Source organism: Rhinopithecus bieti, unplaced genomic scaffold (assembly GCF_001698545.2).
Source record: "Rhinopithecus bieti isolate Rb0 unplaced genomic scaffold, ASM169854v2 scaffold_1710, whole genome shotgun sequence".
Taxonomy (NCBI): domain Eukaryota; kingdom Metazoa; phylum Chordata; class Mammalia; order Primates; family Cercopithecidae; genus Rhinopithecus; species Rhinopithecus bieti.
Window position 1 is genome coordinate 624,232 of NW_016803559.1, and position 20,784 is coordinate 645,015.

Here is a 20,784-nt window from a genome sequence, read left to right on the forward strand (position 1 = left end):
AGGAGGCGGAGGTTGCAGTGAGCCGAGATCGCGCCACTGCACGCCAGCCTGGGTGACAGAGTGACTGCATTTTTTAAAAAAAATATCCATTTCTCCATTTTTGTTGTCCATGATTAGTCTTTCCTTGGTATCTCAAAATTTTAACTCAGTATACTTTATTATTTCTGGAACTTAAAATGTATGAAGTTCTGAAAACTGCCAAATTTAAACCTAATACTCTTTATTGATGGTTTTTAAATACAACTCGTTCTAGGCAGGGAGACTTGAAAAACAACTTTACAACAATTTTATTGTTGTATATGATTTTCAAGTGCCAGTAGACAATGGTGTACTTTATTCTAAGATGTAATGATCAGGTTCTAGGAAAATGATGTAATTATGAACTGGCTGCCTGGGTGAAATGATTGATTGATTTATTTGTTTTTTCATTTCAAGGGAGTGAAAAAAATAGATCCTGATTTATATGAAAAGTTTATCAGTCACAGATTTGGAGAAGAAATAGTATATCGCATAGATCTTTGTTCCATGCTGAAGAAAAAACAAAGTAATGGTTATTATCACTGTGAATCTTCCATTGTGATTGGTGAGTGTCATTTAAAAATTATTTATTATCTTTATTTTTAATTTTTTTGGCATCACTTTTATCTTGGCAAATATTTAAACTTAGTTGTATATGTTTTCTCAATGATATACTTTCCTAAATATTATGTTTTGACAATGATACACTGAAAATTTTCTAGAGCATTTTAGTATTTATATTGATCAGTTAAGAATTTACTACCCATAGTTTTTATACTTCTGGCTTTAAATATAATTATAATGAAGTCTGGAAATACTGATTTAGAAATCATTTCAATTTAATTTTATTTCATGAACATGAAGAAAGCATTTTCTCCAGGGAAGGCCTCCATGGCTTTCCACACCAGGCATTTTTGTATTTGCTGCTTGTAATTAGGAATAGAATGACCCCAGCCAGAAAGTTTCACCTTGAGAAGAGAAAATGTAGGTGACCTGCAAAAATTGAAAACTTCAATTTCTTCCCTGAGAAAGATGTTTTGAGGGGAAGCAAAGATTCATATGTAAATGCATCTGTTAGATGGCATGAGATGAGACAGACTCATATAAAACTGCGTTTCCAGGTGGAAAGTGTGTACACTTATGGAGATCTTTCATCCAGAATAGAGCTATTCTCCACTTTTTGCAATGTGAATGTATTTCAAAAGAGCCAGCTCTGTTTTGATTCAGATTTATTATTTCAAACCAGACACTATTCTTTTAAAATTGTGAGCTTCAAGACAACCTGATTTATATACTTTTAAAGTAACATGAAAATACTCAAAGAAGACAAATACAGGCATACCTTGTTTTATTGTGTTTTGCTTTATTGTGCTTCACAGATAGTGCCTTAAAAAGACAGTTTATTTATTTATTTTTAACAAATTGAAGGTTTGTAGCAACCCCGTATCAGCTGTCTTTCTCAGCCATTTTTTCTAACAGCATGTGCTCTTTTTGTGTCAATTACATTTTGGTAATTCTCACAATATTTTAGACTTCATTATTATTATATCTGTTATGGTGATCAGTGATCTTTAATGTTATTATCGTTATTGTTTTGGGGCGCCACCATATGAATTGTGTTCATATAAGATAGCAAACCAAATTGATAAATGTGTGTGTTCTGACTGCTCCACCAAACAGCCATTCCCCTATGAAGAGTCGTACATCTCTTACCTTAAATCAAAAGCTAGAAATGATACATTGGAAGGACATGCAAAAAAAAAAAAAAAAAAAGCTAGAAATGATTAAGCCTAGTAAGGAAGGCATGTCGAAAGCTGAAATAATCCAAAAGCTAGGCTTCTTGTACCAGTTAGCCAAGTTGTGAATGCCAAGGAAAAGTTCTTAAAGGAAATTAAAAGTGCTATTCCAGTGAACACACAAATCAAAAGAAAGTGAATTAGCCTTATTGCTGATAAATGGAAAAAGTTTTAGTGGTCTAGATAGAAGATCAAACCAACCACAACATTCCCTTAAGCCAAAGCCTGATCCAGTGCAAGGCCCCACCTCTCTTCAATTCTGTGAAAGGTAAGAAAGGTGAGCAAGGTGCAGAAGAAAAGTTGGAAACCAGCAGAGACTGGTTCATGAGGTTTAAGGAGAGAAGCTGTCTTCATAACATAAAAGTGCATGGTGAAGCAGCAAGTGCTGATACAGAAGCTGCAGCCAGTTATCCAGAAGATCTAGCTAAGGTCGTTGATGAAGGTGGCTGCTCAAAACAACAGATTTTCAACGTAGACAAAATAGCCTTCTGTTGGAAGAAGATGGCATCTAGGGTTTTCATAGCTACAGAAGAGAAGTCAATGTCTGACTTCAAAGTTTTTCAAAGAACAGGCCGACTCTCTTGTGAGGGGCTAATGCAGCTGGTGACTTTTAAGTTGAAGCCAGTGCTCATTGTCCATTCCAAAAATCCTAGGGACCTTAAGAATTATTCTAAATTCACTCTGTCTGTACTTTATAAATGGACCAACAGAGCCTGGATGACAGCACATCTGTTAATAGCATGGGTTACTGAATATTTTAACTACTGCTCAGAAAAAAAGATTCTTTTCAAATGATTACTGCTCATTGACAGTGCACCTTGTCTCCGAAGAACTCGCATGGAAATGTACAAGGAGTTTAGTGTTATTTTCATGCCTGCTAACACAATGTCCATTCTACAGCTTGTGGATCAAGGAGTAATTTAGACTTTCAAGGCTTATTATTTAAGAAATATTTTTGTAAGGCTATAGCTGCCATGAATAGTGATTATTCTGATAGATATGAGCAAAGCAAATTGAAAACCTTCTGGAAAAGATTCGCCATTCTAGATGTCATTAAGAACACTATGATTCATAGTGTTCTTATGCAAGGAAGTCAAAATAGCAACATTAACAGGAGTTAGGAAGAAGTTGATTCCAGCTCTCATGGATGACTTTGAGAAGAGGTTCAAGACTTGGTTGGAGGAAGTAACTGCAGATGTGATAGAAATAGCAAGAGAATGGCCAGGCACGGGGGCTCACGCCTGTAATTCCAGCACTTTGGGAGGCCGAGGCAGGCAGATCACAGGTCAGGAGATCAAGACCATCCTGGCTAACACTGTGAAACCCCATCTCTGCTATAACTGCAAAAAATATTAGCCAGGCGTGGTGGCGGGCACCTGTAGTCCCAGCTACTCAGGAGGCTGAGGCAGGAGAATGGTGTGAACCTGGGAGGCGGAGCTTGCAGTGAGCCGAGATTGCCGCCACTGCACTCCAACCTGGGCGACAGGGCGAGACTCTGTCTCAAAAAAAGAAATAGCAAGAGAACTAAAATTAGGAGCGAAGCCTGAAGATGGGATTGAATTGCTGTAATCTCATGATAAAACTTTAGTGGATGATGAGTTGCTTCTTATGAATGAACAAAAAAAGTGGTTTCTTGAGATGGAATCTACCTTGGTAAAGATCCTTGAACATTGTTGAAATGACAACAAAGGATTTAGAATACTACATTAACTTAATTGATGAAACAGTGGCTTTGAAGGGTTTGAGAGAATCAGCTCCAGTTTTGAAGAAGTTTTACCGTGGGTAAAATGTTATCAAACAGCATTCCATGCTACAGAGAAATATTTCATGAAAGGAAGAGTCGATTGATGCAGCAAACTTCATTATTGTCTTATTTTAAGAAATTGCCACAAGCACTCCAACCTCCAGCAAGTACTACCCTGATTAGTCAGCAGCCATCAACATCAACAGACAAGACCCTCCACCAGCAAAAAGATTATGACTTGCTTAATGCTCTGATGATCATTAGCATTTTTGGCAATAAAGTATATTTAAAGTAAAATGTGTACATTTTTTGGGTATAATATTGCACATTTAATAGACTGCAGTATAATGAAACATAATTTTATATGTACTAGGAAACCAAAAAATTCATGTGACTTGCATTATTGAAATGTTTGCTTTATTGCAGTAGTCTGGAACTAACCCATAACACCTCTGAGGTATGTCTGTATATGTAGCTAAATATTGCAAGGTCTTTAACCAAGGTAATTTATCTCCACATCAGCTGGAAGAATACCTATGGATGTATACACCCTGAAAGAATCTTAATACTGATGTTTATTAAAGCATTTAAAAAATGTTCAAGAGACACAATTTTACTTCCAAATTTTCATTAGAGATCTTCAGAGGTCCTCATTTTACCTTTCAAAGACTTCAGCTATTTTAAACAGAAGATATTCAGTATGTCGTTTGAATTTTATATTCTGAAACATCTCAAGTCTATTTTAAGGAGAATTTTCATGTTTTCAGAGTCTCTGTAAGAGAGCTGTCTTCCATCCAAGTTTTGATGAGGACCAAACATTTCTGTTTAGGTTCATTGTAAATGGAAAATTTAGATACTTCTTGTGTAGGACAGATTTTGGCTGGCTTCCCCTATCTTCTCTGCCAACCTTATAAGGCCTCTTATAAGGCCAACCTTATAAGAGATGTAGTGCCTCATTACCTCTCTCACTCCCATTAAAAAAAAAAAAAAAAAGGAATATGTTGATATTGCTGAAAATATTGCAGGACTGGCATTATGAAGCTTACATCATAGATTACCTAAATTACCACTGGACAGTTCTGTTCAGCCTACCACCCCCCATCACTATGTTCAAGCCACTGAGATTTTGCTTTCATTGCTCTTTTTCAGTTGATAGTCTTTAAATTTCCCCTTATGTGAGGTAGTTTCTCCAGATCTTTCCATCAAACTTCTTTATTGCTGTTACACTTTCTAATTCAAAACAATTTTGCCTTTTTCAAACCCTCTGCCAATCTTGTATCCCCATGCCAATCATTTCACATTGTTTTAAAAAATGATTTTTGCTTATTACAAATGCTTTTGTGGGTCACATTTGGCGATGACAATATAAACTTTAAAATCATATATGCATCTAAAGTGATAATTTATTGTTATAATTAACCAAGTTTAATGTACACTAGAATTCATTTGCTTATAAATAATTATTGATTTTGTCAATCTTACCTATATTTTATAACAATATTAGATTTGGTATACTTTGTTTTATTTCTCAATCAGATTTAATTGGCTTACCTTGGTTTAGCTTCTCTTTGATTTGATCCTAGCTCAAATTTAATGTCAATTTCTTGAGGCTTGAGCCAACATTTTATGGTATACATTAATACAGTGGGACAGACTTCTGATCTTAAGATACTATTCAGAGTTCTAGGATAGAAGTTGGGCCTCAGGGACACTGAGAACTTCCTGGTATTGTTCGTAAAACTTTGTACGTAGGTACATGTGTGAATTTTTCTGGGGAGATAATTTAGCCCTCATTAGATTTGCATATTTCCTATCTTTGTTAATGGTACATTCTTGGAGAGTGCTAGATTACAAGTTGCTGATTTTCTCTTTAACCATCTCTGTTATACCATTTAAGACATCTTAAAAAAAAACTCAGTGAGTATATATGCTGCATTTGTAAGGTTTCCAGTTGATTCACTTTTTTTTTTTTTTTTTTTCGAGACAGAGTCTTGCTCTGTCGCCCAAGGCTGGAATGAAGTGGCTCAATTTCAGCTCACCACAACCTCCACCTCTTGGGTTTAGGTGATTCTCCTGCCTCAGCCTCCTGAGTAGCTAGGACTACAGGTGCACGCCACCATGCTTGGCTAATTTTTTTAAATATTTTTAATAGAGACGGGGTTTTGCCATGCTGGCCAGGCAGGTGTCAAACTCCTGACCTCAGGTAATCCACCCACTTCAGCCTCCCAAAGTGCAGAGATTACAGGCGTGAACCACTGTGCCCAGCCTCCAGTTGATTCACTTTCGTATTTTCATGTTCTATTCTTTGCTTCATCGATATTATTTCTTCTGTCATGTCTTTGAGGATTTCAATATAGTCATTTTTTAAAGTTCTTTTCATATTTAAAAAGTTCTGTGATTCCTTGGGAGTGAATTCTTGTATTTGGTCTTCTGTGACCTTCAATTTCCTCTAGTGCTTTTTAAGTTTTTTTTGGAGCTTGTCTTATTGTGCATGTTTTCCTCTTAGAAGCCCATGTGGATTTTGTGGTTGTGTCAGCCCTGGTCCCACAGGATACGTTGCTTTGAACTGAGTTAGGAACTGGTAACCACAAATCATCCTTATCCATAAGGAGTTGGGATTCCTTCTTCTGAATTCTGTTACCAATATGTGAGTTGAGAGTAAAGATACTAGCCTTTTGTTTGCCGTATTGGCTTCAGATATTTTCCAAGTATTATGTTGCTTTTAATTTTGGACAAGGAATTTTTTATATTAAGTGTTAAGTTTTATCAAATTATAGGTGAAAATTTCTTCTGTGATTTATATCATGACCATTATGAAATTATCTTCAAACCAAAGATTTGATGTGTATTCATTCATGTTTTCTTTTAGTTTGTTTTGTTTTGTTTTCCATTTAGGCTTTTAATTTACCTGATATGATCATTAATATAGGTTCTCATACACACAGGAGAAACTCATAAATCCAGTTCTATTTTATGCATTTTAAATTTTATCCATTAATTTATTCATTTTTAGTGCACATGAAGTAGGGATTTAGTTTTAGAAAGTATTTTCTTGCTGGGTGCGGTGGCTCACGCCTGTAGTTCCAACACTTTCGGAGGCCGAGGCGGGCGGATCACGAGGTCAGGAGACTGAGACCATCCTGGCAAACATGGTGAAACCCCGTTTCTACTAAAAATGCAAAAAATTAGCCAGGTGTAGCGGTGGGCACCTATAGGCCCAGCTACTTGGGAGGCTGAGGCAGGAGAATGGCGTGAACCAGGGAGGCGGAGCTTGCAGTGAGCCGAGATCGCGCCACTGCACTCCAGCCTGGGCGACAGAGCGAGACTCAATCTCAATAAATAAATAAATAAATAAATAAATAAGAAATTATTTTCTAGGATTTCTTTTACACCCCATCAATCTTTTTCTTTGTGTCTCAGAAATCACAGATTAGCAGCCCTACATGTACTTGATTGGAACAGGGGTTTTTGTTCTTTTTTTATAATTAGAATTACTTGCTGATACTAGTGTGATCTTATATTAAATCTGGATTTCCACCTTCTGAACAATCAGAAGAGGTGCCCACATTACCATGTTGGTCTCACATTCTTTCATGGCACTACAATTTCCTGGATGGAGTAATAGGCATTGTGACCTTCAGCGTAGCTATCTTTTATTATCCTGTTTACCCTGTTATTCTTGTACAAATCTGTTTACCTTTACACTGCCTACTTGACTCCTGAGGGCATCTGAGTTTGTACCTCCTGCCAGCTGTTGCCTGCTTTATGTTTCTATGGTGAATATTTTCCTCTTTATCTTCTGCCATTGTATACCTTTATGTGGAGTATTAGGAGAATTTGGTAGGATATGGTGGCAACATTCATATTTTCAGATATAAGAAAAGGTACGTTTTAGTTGTTTCATGCTGAAAGCTTTGGGTGATATTATGCCTACTTGTCAAACCACACTGCACTAATCAGTTAAAATTCAAATAATTAATAAAAAAGTGAAAACTCTACTTCTTTTTGGTGAAAACCAGGAACGAAATATGGTTCAGATATTTTAGGATTATGAAAGCTCTTCTCTGTGAGCTACTTACTCGAGTTGGGTGAATTAATTTTTCTCAGGCAGCTATGTTCCATTTATATTTCCCTTGGGAATGTAATTGACTAAATGACACCTTTTGTAAGATTGATGAGCAATTTAGTGCTTGCAAAGACTAGTTTACTTTCAGCTGTCAGACATATCTTACAGGAGGCAGTGGGGAATTTGGAAGGGTCTAGAATTTTTTGTTTGTTTGTTTGCAGTCCAGTGTATTTATAACTTCTGCAAGCAGAGGTAGAAACAGAATTATTTTCTGGGAACACTGTTTCTTTGCTTAATAATTATTATTCAACATTAATGAATGTTACTGAACATATACAATGTGCCTACTTCTCTCTTTGGTATTATGTGATACAGAGAAGTATAAGACATAGTCCTTAGGAGTGATACAGAATCACCGGACAGCAAAGACTATGTCTGAGAAATGGAGGAGGAATAGATGAATAGGGCTTGTCTATAACAATAATGGGATTTGATAGGACACAGTGGAAGCTTATAATTTTACCATTTAGTAAGAGAGTAGGGGGATAGGGGAGTAGCAGAATTCAGCTGAATGGGATGAGATTGAGGAGCAGAGCGATAGCTAATAGAGAAAGGAGACTTTCTGGAGCAATTGACTTCATTGCTTTAATGGCAAAGACCACAATTACTTTTGAACCAACCTGATACAATGAAAGAGAAGCAATGGATTGGGAGGCAGGGTGGAGGCATTAATAGTGATAGACAACATTTTGATGGAACCTATGGTTGAGTTAGCTGAGGAAGTTGGAGGTTGCTAGGTTTGCGGGTATGAGGAGTTGGTGAGGGGATGGTACATAGCTACATACACTGAGGCAGTGTAATACTGAGTAGATGAATGTGAGATAAAAAGAGAATGATGTTGTGCTCGCTTCAGCAGCACATACACTAAAAAAAAAAAAGATGATGTTTAATACTCAACAACACAGGACTGAGTCCTAAAGATAAGACCTTTAATTAATTTGAGACTGTAGCATAAGAGGCCGGGAGGGGGATGGGGTTGGGCCAAGCATAAACTAAATGGAAGAAGCAAAGATCTCCGTTGACATGGTGATAGACCAGGAAAGAGTTCTAGATAAGTTAGTGCCATATAGCTGTAGTTTAGTCAGAACGTATCCAATTCTAAATAGGCCAGAACAACAGGATACCATGCTCAGACTTTATGGGCTGAACACTAAGGATAATTCTGAGTGAGTAGAGTCAATGAATTTATTCTTCAGATGTCCTTGCTTTTTGAGAATCACCCTTAAGACACTCAGATAGCCTAGATCAGTCTTAAAAGGCTTGTTAGTCTTAAAAGGCTTGTCATGGTTCACCCAGGCATTTCTAGTAGTCATATGAGGGCAGTAGTTCAGCCAAAAAGAAAAGACCTTTTGCCTTGCTTCTGAGGTTGGAGTCCTTTTTGACTGAGGAGACCCTCATCTCTGACTCTGACGTCTTTATCTTCAGTGCTCCTTTACCCTTAGGGGCCAGGGCAGAGATGAGTTGCCCACATCTGGATGGATGTTGCCCAGTTTTAGTATGTAGGCATGGCGATCTCCTTTATGGAAGGTAGTAACCATTGTTTGATGCTTCAGGAAGGCATAAGAGGAGAAGGAAATTAATTTTTTCATTGAGTGAAAGGCATAGCTAAGAAAAAAAGGTTTTGAGCTTTCTAGAATCCTTGAACCTGGACCTTTGATAAATAATAAAATTTGAAAATGTTGAATTTGAAAATGTGTGTATTGCTTAAATGCCATATGCTCACTTAGTGGAGAGGGGCATTGGCAGTAGATATGTGCATGAATGTCTTCCTTTTATTAATTTGCTTTTGCAGTAGGAAAATGTGCCTCATTGTGCTTATCTTATACATGATTTAATATTCTAATCATTTACAAGGCTATACTTTTGTTGGGTTTTACTTTATTTTTTATTTTTATTTTTTGTAGAGATGTGGTCTCCCTATGTCCAAGCTGGTCTTAAACTCCTGGGCTCAAGTGGTCCTCTTGCCTCGGTCTCCCAAAGTGCTGGGATTACAGATGTGAGCCACCGTGCCCGGCCTGGGTTTTAAATTCTTTTAAAATACACTTTAGATTCACCTGTTCTTAGAATTTGGTCCATGGATCCCTGGTGGTCCTTTAGATACTTTTAGGGGGTCAGCGAGGATAAAACTATTTTTATAAAAATAATAAGACATTATTTGTCTTTTCCACTGGGTTAACATTTATATGCAAAAACAATGGTGAGTAAAACTGTGTATGGCCAGTATAAATCTAGACAGTTGCAACTAAAAAAAAAATTTTTAAAGCCAGTTTCATATAAGAATGTTCTTGCTGAGTAGTAAAAATTATTAATTGTGTTTAATCTCAAGTTCTGAGTATATATATATTTAATATTCTGTGTAACAAAAATGGGAGGTATGCATGAGGCACTTTTGTTGCATATTGAAGTAGGTCGATCCAAAGAAACGTGTTTGTATGATTGTTTAAACTGTGAGCTAAAGTAGCCACTTTCTTCCATGGAACACCATTTTTTCTTGAAGAATGATTGAAGGACAAACTATTGTTTTCATACTTGGGTGTTGACAGGCATTTTCTTGCAGATAAACAAGTAAACTTGTCACAGTGAGTATAAGAACTAACATCATTTACTGCTAATCATAAAATTCAAGCTTTCAAGCAAAAATAGAAATTTTGGAAAACTCGCATATATTATCAGTTGCTTGACAGAGCACACAGTAGGTTAATGAACTTCATTTATCCAATTTTTTTTTTTTTTTTTTTGAGATGGAGTCTTGTTGTGTTGCCCAGGCTGGAGTGCAGTGGTGCAATCTTGGCTCACTGCAACCTCCACCTCCTGGGTTCAAGTGATTCTCCTGCCTCAGCCTCCCAAGTAGCTGGGATTATAGGCGCCTACCACAGTACCTGGCTAATTTTTGTATTTTTAGTAGAGACAGAGTTTCACCACATTGGCCAGGCTGTTCTTGAATTCCTGACCTCAAGTCATCCATTCGCCTTGGCCTCCCAAAGTACTGGGATTACAGGCGTGAACCACCATGCCTGGCCTCCCAGTTTGTTTTTATCTGTCACATTCTCTATGAGGTATAACTAGTATGCAAAACCTGCACATACTTAAAAGTATACAACTAGATGGGTTTTTACATATATCCATATGCCTGTGAAACCATTATTGCCTTCAAGATGCTGAACTTTCCATTACTCCCCAAAGTTTCCTTATGTCCTTTGCCAAGCCATGCTTAAAGACTTTTCTAAGGAGATAGGGGTGATATTAATTAATGTGTTTTTAATGTTGCTGCAAAGGACATGGTTTTGTTCTTTTTTATGTCTGTGTAGTATTCCATGATGTATATGTATCCCATTTTCTTAATCCAGTTCACCATTGATGTGTACCTAGGTTGATTCCATGTCTTTGCTATTGTGAATAGTAAGCACAGTGATGAACATATGAGTGCATGTGTCTTGTAGGTAGAACAATTTATTTTCCTTTGGGTATATACCCAGTAATGGAATTTCTGGGTTGAATGGTAGCTCTGTTTTAAATTCTTTGAGCAATCTCCAAACTGCTTTCCACAGTGGCAAAACTAATTCACATTCTCACCAAAAGTATGTAAGTGTTCCCTTTTCTCTGCAGCCTTAGCAGCATCTGTTGTTTTTTTGACTTTTTATTAATAGATATTCTGACTGGTACAAGATGATATCTCATTGCAGTTTTGATTTGCATTTCTCTGATGATCACTAACGTGGAGCATTTTTTCATGTATTTGTTGGTCACTTGTATGTCTTCTTTTGAGAAGTATCTGTTCATGTCCTTTGCCCATTTTTTAATGGGTTTTTTTCTTTTACATATTGATTTAAATTCCTTACAATTTCTGGAAATTAGACCTTTGTTGGATGCATAGTTTGCAAATATTTTCTCCTATTCTGTAGGTTGTCTGTTTACTCTGTTGATAGTTTTTGCTGTGCAGAAGCCCTTTAATTAGGTCCCCACTGGTCAATTTTGTTTTGTTGCAGTTGCATTTGGGGACTTAGCCAAAAATTCTTTGCCAAGGCCAATGTCGAGAAGGGTATTTCCTAGGTTTTCTTCTAGGATTTTTATGGTATACATGTTACTACAAAGTCATGCATGGAGAAAGATCCATTAAAAATTCAAGATAGATCAACAGATCTGAATGTAGAGTATACAAAGTTCTTTGGTATGTTTCAAGATTCTACATTGCAACTAAACTTGAAGAAACTATAACTTATCAAGTTTTGGTATCGTATCAAAGCATATCCACAATTATCTTAATTTAGTAAATGTTTATGAATATAACCCACACAAACTAAAGCTCTAGGTGGGTGGGTAGGGGTGTTGCCAGCCATTCTGAAGAGTATAAAGGAGTCCTGAGGTCAAAAACATTAAAAGAAACCTCTGCTTTAGTTCATGGGTCCAAGGAAACCATGAAAAAATGTAATCTGTAGATAGTTAACATAATTTTGATCAGTGTTTTCAACACTTTCTTTGAATAAATTAATTTTGATGGCTATTAGGCTGTCTCCATGTCAAATATGAATTGGTTTGCTAACTCTCTAATTTTTTCCCCTCCTTTAATTTCCATTTGAGCATTATGTAGCAAAAGTGTAACAAGTATAAAACCACTCCAGACAGACAGGATCGTATCTATGTGAAATGACTCATTTAAAAATCATTATCATGTGAAATAGATATGATGTAATACAGGAATGTCTCTTGCATGATAGGTAGGACCAAAACATTTGCCTTTTTTTTTCTTTCTTTGCACAGGCTAACAGGGATGTGATTAAGAAAATTTTATCTCTACTTAGACCAATTAAGATGAATTTATTTCAAGCATTTTAGAAGAGGGAACAGTGAAAAAAACTGTTTATTATCTTAGAGAACTGTACACTTTTTTTCACTTGAAAACTTAGCAGTTAGAAATTTTCTCTGTTAAAATTATGGAGTAATTTATTGAATAAGAGCTGACTACAAGGTATTTCCTTATTTTATGACATACAAATTGGGTGAGCATATGATTTATCATCTAAATGGTATACTTGTAAGTATAAAAGGGGATCTGTTACTTACTAGGCTGGGATAAAAGAGGAAAACCAAGACTATCCTGGCTTAACTGGGACTTAGGTCACCCTACCTAAAAAAGTATGATGTTCTTGAAAAAGTGGAACCTTTGACATGCTATTTTAATTCCAATCTTATTTCTTTTTGTATCCTATGTCCCCTTTATATGTTTCTTTGATGAAACATGCCTTCTAAAAAGAAAATGTTTAAAATTTGTTGTTATATGCCCCTAATAAAAATGAAAAGCAACTAATAATTGGAACTCTCAGCTTACTTATTTACATCTGCCAAAGTTAGACGAAGCTTTGGGATAAATAACTGAGAAAATTAATCTTAGTGATGGCTCACTGTATTTTAACTGGTGTATCAGCTATTAATCTGGATACTAACACAAAGTGGCAGCTGTGGCTCAGGCTATTTTGAAAATCCAACCATCTGTTGGTTTCAAACCTTATGATTTATATTAGACATCTTAGGAACCCTGCATATTAAAGGGGCAGTGCTAAGTGGTAAATTTAACTATTTGGAAAATTAAGCATCACTACCAAAATGATGCAATAGTAAGGCATTTCATGAGTTATTTGTGGAGCCTTCAGTTGGAAGTTTATTCTAAAAAATATGAAGGTAAATACTGATTTCCACATAAGCAGGAAAAATAAAACCATATGAATGAAATTCTTAGAGTGCAGAGTCTGGTCAAACAAAGCCATTAACATAATAATGAATTATTAGTTGCCAAAAGTTATGGCTACCTAGTCCATGACATTGCCTCATTGCCTCTGAACACATTTTTCCCCACATTAATCAGTGTTTATTAATGTTTTAAAAGTGCTTACCACAGTGCTTGACATACAGTGTTATGAAAGCACTAGTGACCGGGCGGTGGCTCACACCTGTAATCCCAGCACCTTGGGAGGTCGAGGTCAGGATTTAAGAACCAGCCTGGTCAACATGGCGAAACCCTGTATCTCCTAAAAATATGAAAAAAATTAGCCAGGCAATCCCAGCTACTTGGGAGGCTGAGGCAGGAGAATCGCTTGAACCTGGGAGGCAGAGGTTGCATGAGCTGAGATCACCCCACTGCACTCCAGTTTGAGGGACAAAGTGAGACTGTCTCAAAAAAAGAAAAAAGAAAATGTTACTTATTCATATTGATAACAGTGCTAGTCATATAGAATACTTATTGCAGTGGTATTCTTTCCTGACATCAGAACATCAGTTTTCTAGTTATTAAAGATTTTCATTATTCCTAATGCTTTCCTTAAATTGGCATGTGATCAACACTGGTGCATTTCAAAAGTAAAGATGCTTATATATGTGTGTGTGCATATATATATAAAAAAATTTTATACAATATTTTATATTGTATACATAAGTTATATATATAAATAAGTTATATATATAAATACATAGGTAAAGATTAAAACTTGGTTTAATTTTTTTGACTGGATAAACAAAGTTGGCAAATCTATATAATATAGTGTTATTTTTTAAAACTTGCTAATGTGGTGAAATCACATTAGACAAACTTAAAAAACTCATTAAATTCTTCTCCATTTCAGTGACACGTGGAGCCATTGGAGAAGATGTAGAATAGTAGAAAGAGACAGAGAAAGAGTTCAAACTACAGAGGAAAACGTAGTGACCAGAAGTTCCTACAATCAGACAGACCTTGTTCTACTGGTCACTGCCACTTCCCAGTTTTTAGTTGTGCAACTTTTGCACATTTTAATGACTCGAAACCCGGTTACTACTTCTATAAAATGGGGATAATAATAGTTGTTACTTCATGAGGACTGAATGAGATCATGCATGCAAATCTCTTAGCATCATGCCTGGACATACTCAATGTTCGTTAACTGGTGCCTATTATTATTTTTGTAGAATTGCTACAAATTGTATACAGAATTCTTAAGCCCAGGACAAACAAGCCTCAAGAGTGACTTATGGTAGGGTTAGTCTAAGAAAAATAAAATGTCCATTTCTCCTTAATCTTACTAGGAGTACACTATTCTAGGCATTAGGAAAAACCTTGAACTCTAAAGGATTGTTAAGACACTAGAACAAGTTGTTAAGGGATTTGTAAAATATCTTTACTGACTATCTTTTAAGATGGAAGAGAGTGTATCGTTTATGAGGTTATCTAATCTGGAGGTCTGAATTGCCTCATGAAGTTTCTTCTATCATTAGAATTCATGAAACCTCTATCTTGCATTAAATTATATTTTAGTTTTTGTCACAGCTAGACCCTGATTACTATTGGATATCTGATTAATCGGAAGAGAGGTAACACAGTTATCAATCTCCAGCCCTGTTTTAAAATCCAATTCAGTTGCATCCTTTATTGTTATATAGTTACTCTTAAAATATGAATGGGGGTGGTGAAGTATGATTAGTGAGTAAATAGGTCTTGGTTGTCACACTGGCAGAGTGAATTTAGGATTCATTGATATTGCCTGAGTTGCCAATTCATTCATAGCTCCCTGCTGGCATTTGAAGCATTGCTGACCACTGTGCACATAAAGGCTTCTCCTTTACTTTAAAACTTTTTCAGTTCAATTTTGGTTATTATAATTTATTTGTGCAATTTATTGAACAGATATCTATTGAGGGTACCAAGTGCCAAGCATTATGATGTGTATAGAAGATCAAAGATGGTAGGCAAACACAGCCATGCTCTCGGAGTTTACTTTCTAGTGGGAAGGCATGCAAACAAACAATTACAATTTAAAGTGATAATGACTGTAATGAAGTTAATGGGAACCAAGTGAGGGTGCTTTTAATGCTGCCAGGGATTGTCAGGGTAGTCTGCACAGAAGAGGAAAGTTTTGAACTGAAAATGAGAATGTTCAGTGTGGAGGGAGGCAAATGAAAGAGATTTTCCAGGCTGAGAAAGCAGCATAAGCGACCCAGTGGAGTCTGTGCAGAGACGTGTAAGTAATTCACTCTGCACATGAATTGCTTACCTTTAAGTAGTTCAGATCTTATTTTGTAGGGAATGGGAGCCATCAACATTTTTGGAGCTGGACATGACATGATTAGATTTGTGCTGAAGAAAAAACACTCTGCTGGTAAGGTATAAGCACGATGGTTGAGGGGGAGCAGGAAACGGATCAGTAAGACCAGTAAGTAGGCAGGAGTGGTAGTCTAGTCAGGTCATGATAATTGCCTGCACTTGGCATTTGCAGTGGATGGAGAAGGAGGGAGGGGGTGTATCGCAGATCTTGGTAGGCAGGAGAATCAATATTTTAAGGTTTTGGATAGATTTTGAAAAACAGAAGAGAACCCTAGGTTGGCTCCCAGATTTGGGGTTTAGACAGCTAGGTAGACAATAGTGCCCTATACCAGTTGGTGGTACAGGATAAAAGAGACTTCTTTGGTGACAAGAAGATAATGAGTTCAGTTTTGGGCATATGAAAGCAGTTGTGGCCCAATCAAGGGGCTTGTTGAGGAGAGAGGTCCAGGACATAGATTTTATATATACATATATATATATATATATATGTGTGTGTATATATATATATATATATATGTGTGTATATATATATATATATGTGTATATATATATATATGTGTATATATATATATATATGTGTATATATATATATGTGTGTGTATATATATATATATATATGTATATATATGATGGTCATAGGATTCAGTGGCATTAGGTTAGTAGTTCAAGCTATGGGTATGAATGAAATAGTTGAAGGTTACTTGGGAAACCTAGAACTTCAGATTTACTTTGCAGCTAGTTACCTGAGATATGTATTGTACAGAAAGGATGGAGACCTTAAACAAGAGGCTATGATAGAGATAAAAGGTTTTGGAAATTATTTCCATATGTATGACAAATTTGTTAATTGTTTCTTGTTGGTCTGTGGAACATCAGTAGCCTAAAAATGTCTCTGTATGATTCAAGATTGCATCTTCTACAGAGAAACTTGTTCTGGTAGAAATGAAGATAATGAGGACTAAAGAAACACAGAGTATATTTTATTTCCCTTTATGAAGTTTAAATTCTGTCTTTTTTCATTAACTCACAGAGATCCTTTGATATTGTATCTGACTGTAATATGTTTTATATAAAATGCCTAAGGGACTAAGTGTGAGCAACTGAGAAAACAAGTTTGTCAGTTCATGAATTGTGGTTCTATTTGATCTTCTGTTGACTGGAGTGATGATTCAGGTGAGTGTTTTGTCTTGATTCTGGCTATGAGTAAAGGAAGCTGCAATTGACCATCACAGTTTTATATTTGGTACCAGAGAACCATAGCTGCCAAATATATGTTCACTGCCAACAACTTGGATCATGATCAGCGGAAGCTTTTACCTAAGCAGTCAGTGTTAGTATAATAAGGTTTAGAGAAAGGCAGTTTCACAGTTTTGCAACTTGTTCTCCAGCCATGTATTTTAGCAATTACAATTTTGTTTATTAGTGTGGCATACATTAATATGTATGTGATAGATTTTTTTTTTTATTAGCATGACACTCTTTTTCAGTGATTTACTTTTTAGGCTTCCCCCCACTTTTTTGCTGTATAAAATTACTTATAGACCCTTTTAATTACTTTCTTAATATTAATTGACCAAAAAGCAGATACACATTTTTATTAAAAGGTAAACACAGAACACTAGCAGACACTAGTAGCTTGCCTATTCTGAGCGCATTTTCTTCGTTTTCGCTGGGATAAAGTGGGCCTCAGGCCACGTGGGCCTGACTTTTGCTCTGAGGGTGATTAGCTCCATTCTTCTTCCTAGTGATTAGTGAAGGAAGTGGTGTGTGACCCAATTTCAATCTATGTGAGAAGTCTGCTGGGGACCTCAGCAGTTTTCTTATACTTTATCTACTGACTGGTATTTGTATTATGGGACATGGTTGCTTTCTAAGTTAAGTGCCTTTAATCTGTTAATTTTCTAGACCTTTCAGAGGAGAAACCAACATCTTTCACGAGAAGAAAAGAAACGTATTTCAGAAATGCCAATAGGACCCAATGAGTTGATAAAAAGAGATTTAGAGGGAAGGGACTACCATTTTTTAGCTGTCAAGTGTTAGGTGTACTTTGCTACCGTCTTAGCCATGTTGGACACTGGGTGACTGTAAGTACACATGCTGAGCGTGGGACACTAGGAGGATGAGCCGTGATGATCTTGTCAAGCCACTGAATTAACTACTTCTAGAGTGACACTACCATTGCTTATAGGATTATAGGACATAATGACATTTCTTTATTTTTAAGCCAGATCAATCAAGAATTTTTGGTATTTGCAGCTGAGTGCATCCTAACAGATACACATTTCAGTTGTGGATTAAGAAATGTATGAACAGAAAATAGATTCAGTGGGATATTTAAACGACAGTTCTGGCAGTTACCACATGTTGTTAAAAGGATCCATAAACAGACTAATCAGAATGAATACTGACAGGGCCTATTGGAGGCATGTCAACTGGGGCCATGGTGGACCATGACAGATTTTGAGACCTGCCAAGAGGAACCTTGATTTAACAGCATTTTATCTGATATAAATAAATTTTATTTTGAGGATTCACTTTCATTCTTCCTTATCCCTTTAAGTGTTGTTAGAGGAAAAAAAGCTTTAATAATAATATATTGAGTTATTAAAGTACCTTTTATTTGAAGCTTGACATACCAGGAAATGTGACTGACTGTTGCCTTGCCCAAGGTCAAACAGTGGGCCACTTTCAGAGCTAAATATAGATTGAGAGCATTCCACATAAAGAATAATTAGGACCTGTGAAAAACTTCCAGTGACTTAGAAATTGTAGAACCAAATTTTCTGTTGTTTATATTGTTAAACTACAAGTAAAATCTTCTCATTGGGCCCTGTTGGTGTTTCTGAAATATGTTTCTTTTCTTCTTGTGAAGGATGTTGGTTTCTCCTCTGAAAGGTCTAGGGCATTAAAAGATTAAAAGCACTTGACTAAGAAAGCAACCATGTCTGATAATACAAATACTGGTCAGTAGATTATTCTTTGCTTTTCCTTTTTTTTTTTTTTCAAATAAGGTTTTAACATCCAAACATTTAACTTGTTTTGAGAAAGTAACTCATGTTAGTTTTGTGATTTCATTAATGCTTGAAAAAAGGTCAGACTGTAAAAAGCAGGGCTAAACAGTATCTGTCTAGAATAAATGACTGTTACTGACTTTTGTTCTCCTGTTACTGAACTTGTTCTCCTGTTACTGTTTTGAGTGAATAAAACTGTCCAATGTGATTTGGCACAATGGGAATGCTGGGCTCCTTCCAGCTCCACTAGGGCCATGACTTCAAATGGGGGGCTCGTACCCTCCTTGGGCCCTGGCTCTCTCACCTGTTCTGGTGGCACCCCTTGACATAAGAGTTAACTTTACCACAAGAGCTTATGTGATGATCATATTAGCTCGTAGTATGTGTTCAATAAACAGTGGCTGGAATTAAACTGGTAGCAGAGTATCCTGTAAATGTGAGGTGTCCAGATACCTGCTGGGACTTGTCAGCACTTCTTTCAGCCTCTTACATCCAGTGCTCTACTGCTGTATGTCCTCTAAACAGGGAGATAAATTTTCTTCCCTATTTCTCCGGGAAAAGGCTTTGACTGTACATGCCGTTAAATGTTGGGCCACACACATAGAAAATAACTGACTGAATAGTAACCATGGAGTAGGCATTTGAAAATTGGCACTAAGCAGAAATGCATCAGCAGAGATTTTAGAATGACTCGTGGATTGGTGAAGAAAAAGGAATTCTTTGGTAGCTCTTGGTATCTATTTGTTTCTTCCCCTTTCCTAAATGTACATATGCTGTATATGGCACCTTATGCTTTTCTGTCTTCTGTTTTATAGAAAAAAAATTCTCTTTCCAATTGCTATACATATTAAAATTGTATAGCATATGGCAGTTTCAAATACAAATACCTCTAACTTTTAGTTTTAGAGAAAAACAAAAGCACTGTAAAGAGAAGTAAAAAGTCTGTTGAAAATATGACTAAAGTAGGAATAATGGTTTAAAAAAGAAGATTCTTGGCTTCCAAGTTTCACAGTTAAGACTGATTCTTTTTGCAGGTAATTAAGAACAGGACTTAACCACTGAGATTTATAGATAAAGTTTTTTCAGTTGTAGTTTAATTATGTTGTTTCAGAATCTGTCTCTTTGGTTACAAAATGACTACAAAGGTGCAGCAGTGGCTAAGCAATAAAGGAGCATCTTTTGGGTCTGGGTGATAGAGGTATGCCTATCGTGGATTGATTATTGAGAGCTGAATTTTTTTTTTTTTTTTTTTTTGAGATGAAGTTTCACACTGTCGTCTGGGCTGGAGTGCAGTAGTGCAGTCGCTACTCACTGCAACCTCCACCTCCCAGGTTCATGTGCTTCTCCTGCCCCAGCCTCCCGAGTAGCTGGGATTACAGGTGCCCACCACCAGGCCCAGATACTTTTTTTTTTTTTTTCTTTTGTATTTTTAGTAGAGACAGGGTTTCACTACAAGAACACAGAGAAACAAAATGTGATATTGGGTATGACAATCCAATTTTCTTCAGGCCCAGAATCATTGTTTGTCTTTTTGGTACCCAATGGCAACATGAAAATTGGAGTACATTCCAAAACATCCCAATTTCCATGAGTTATGTTTCCATGAATTGTCAAGCACTTCTTGAGCTTACATACATTTTCACTGAAACTGTGACATTTCTTGGCATAACAGTTTCCATGAGTGGGCTACCTGCTGTGTAATGAAATCTTCCTGAATTGTCTCTTTTGTACTTAAAGGTATATCTTGTCTCCTAAGACTTGGTTCCAAAATTTGGAAGGATAAAGTGGTTTTTCTCTTTCTTTACACTTCATCATTTAATGTCTTCTTTTTTCTTCTCTCTTTTGAATAAAAGATATTTACTATTTTTTTCCTTCTCATGTGTCTCTACAAGTTGTCAGACTCAAATTTCCTTTAATTAATGAGTTGGAAGCCTCAGAAGAATTGGTAATTTGTACAGTTTTGGTAAGAATTGGTAATTTGTACAGTTTGTAGAGTCAAAATCTTACAGCGAGATTTGCTT

The 20,784-nt window shown here is 36.3% G+C and overlaps 1 protein-coding gene across 3 annotated transcripts in view; it reads left to right on the forward strand.

Moving 5' to 3' along the window:
• The window catches only part of AKAP7 (A-kinase anchoring protein 7), a 155,076-nt gene that overhangs the window by 90,671 nt on the left and 43,621 nt on the right, over positions 1-20,784 (forward strand). For 2 of the 3 annotated variants that reach the window (XM_017888590.1, XM_017888592.1), the window contains exon 7: positions 436-583. In XM_017888590.1, coding sequence (XP_017744079.1) covers positions 436-583 — 148 coding nt within the window. Of the gene's footprint in view, positions 1-435; positions 584-20,784 lie in introns of those variants that run through there. The other variant, XM_017888597.1, reaches the window with a different exon arrangement.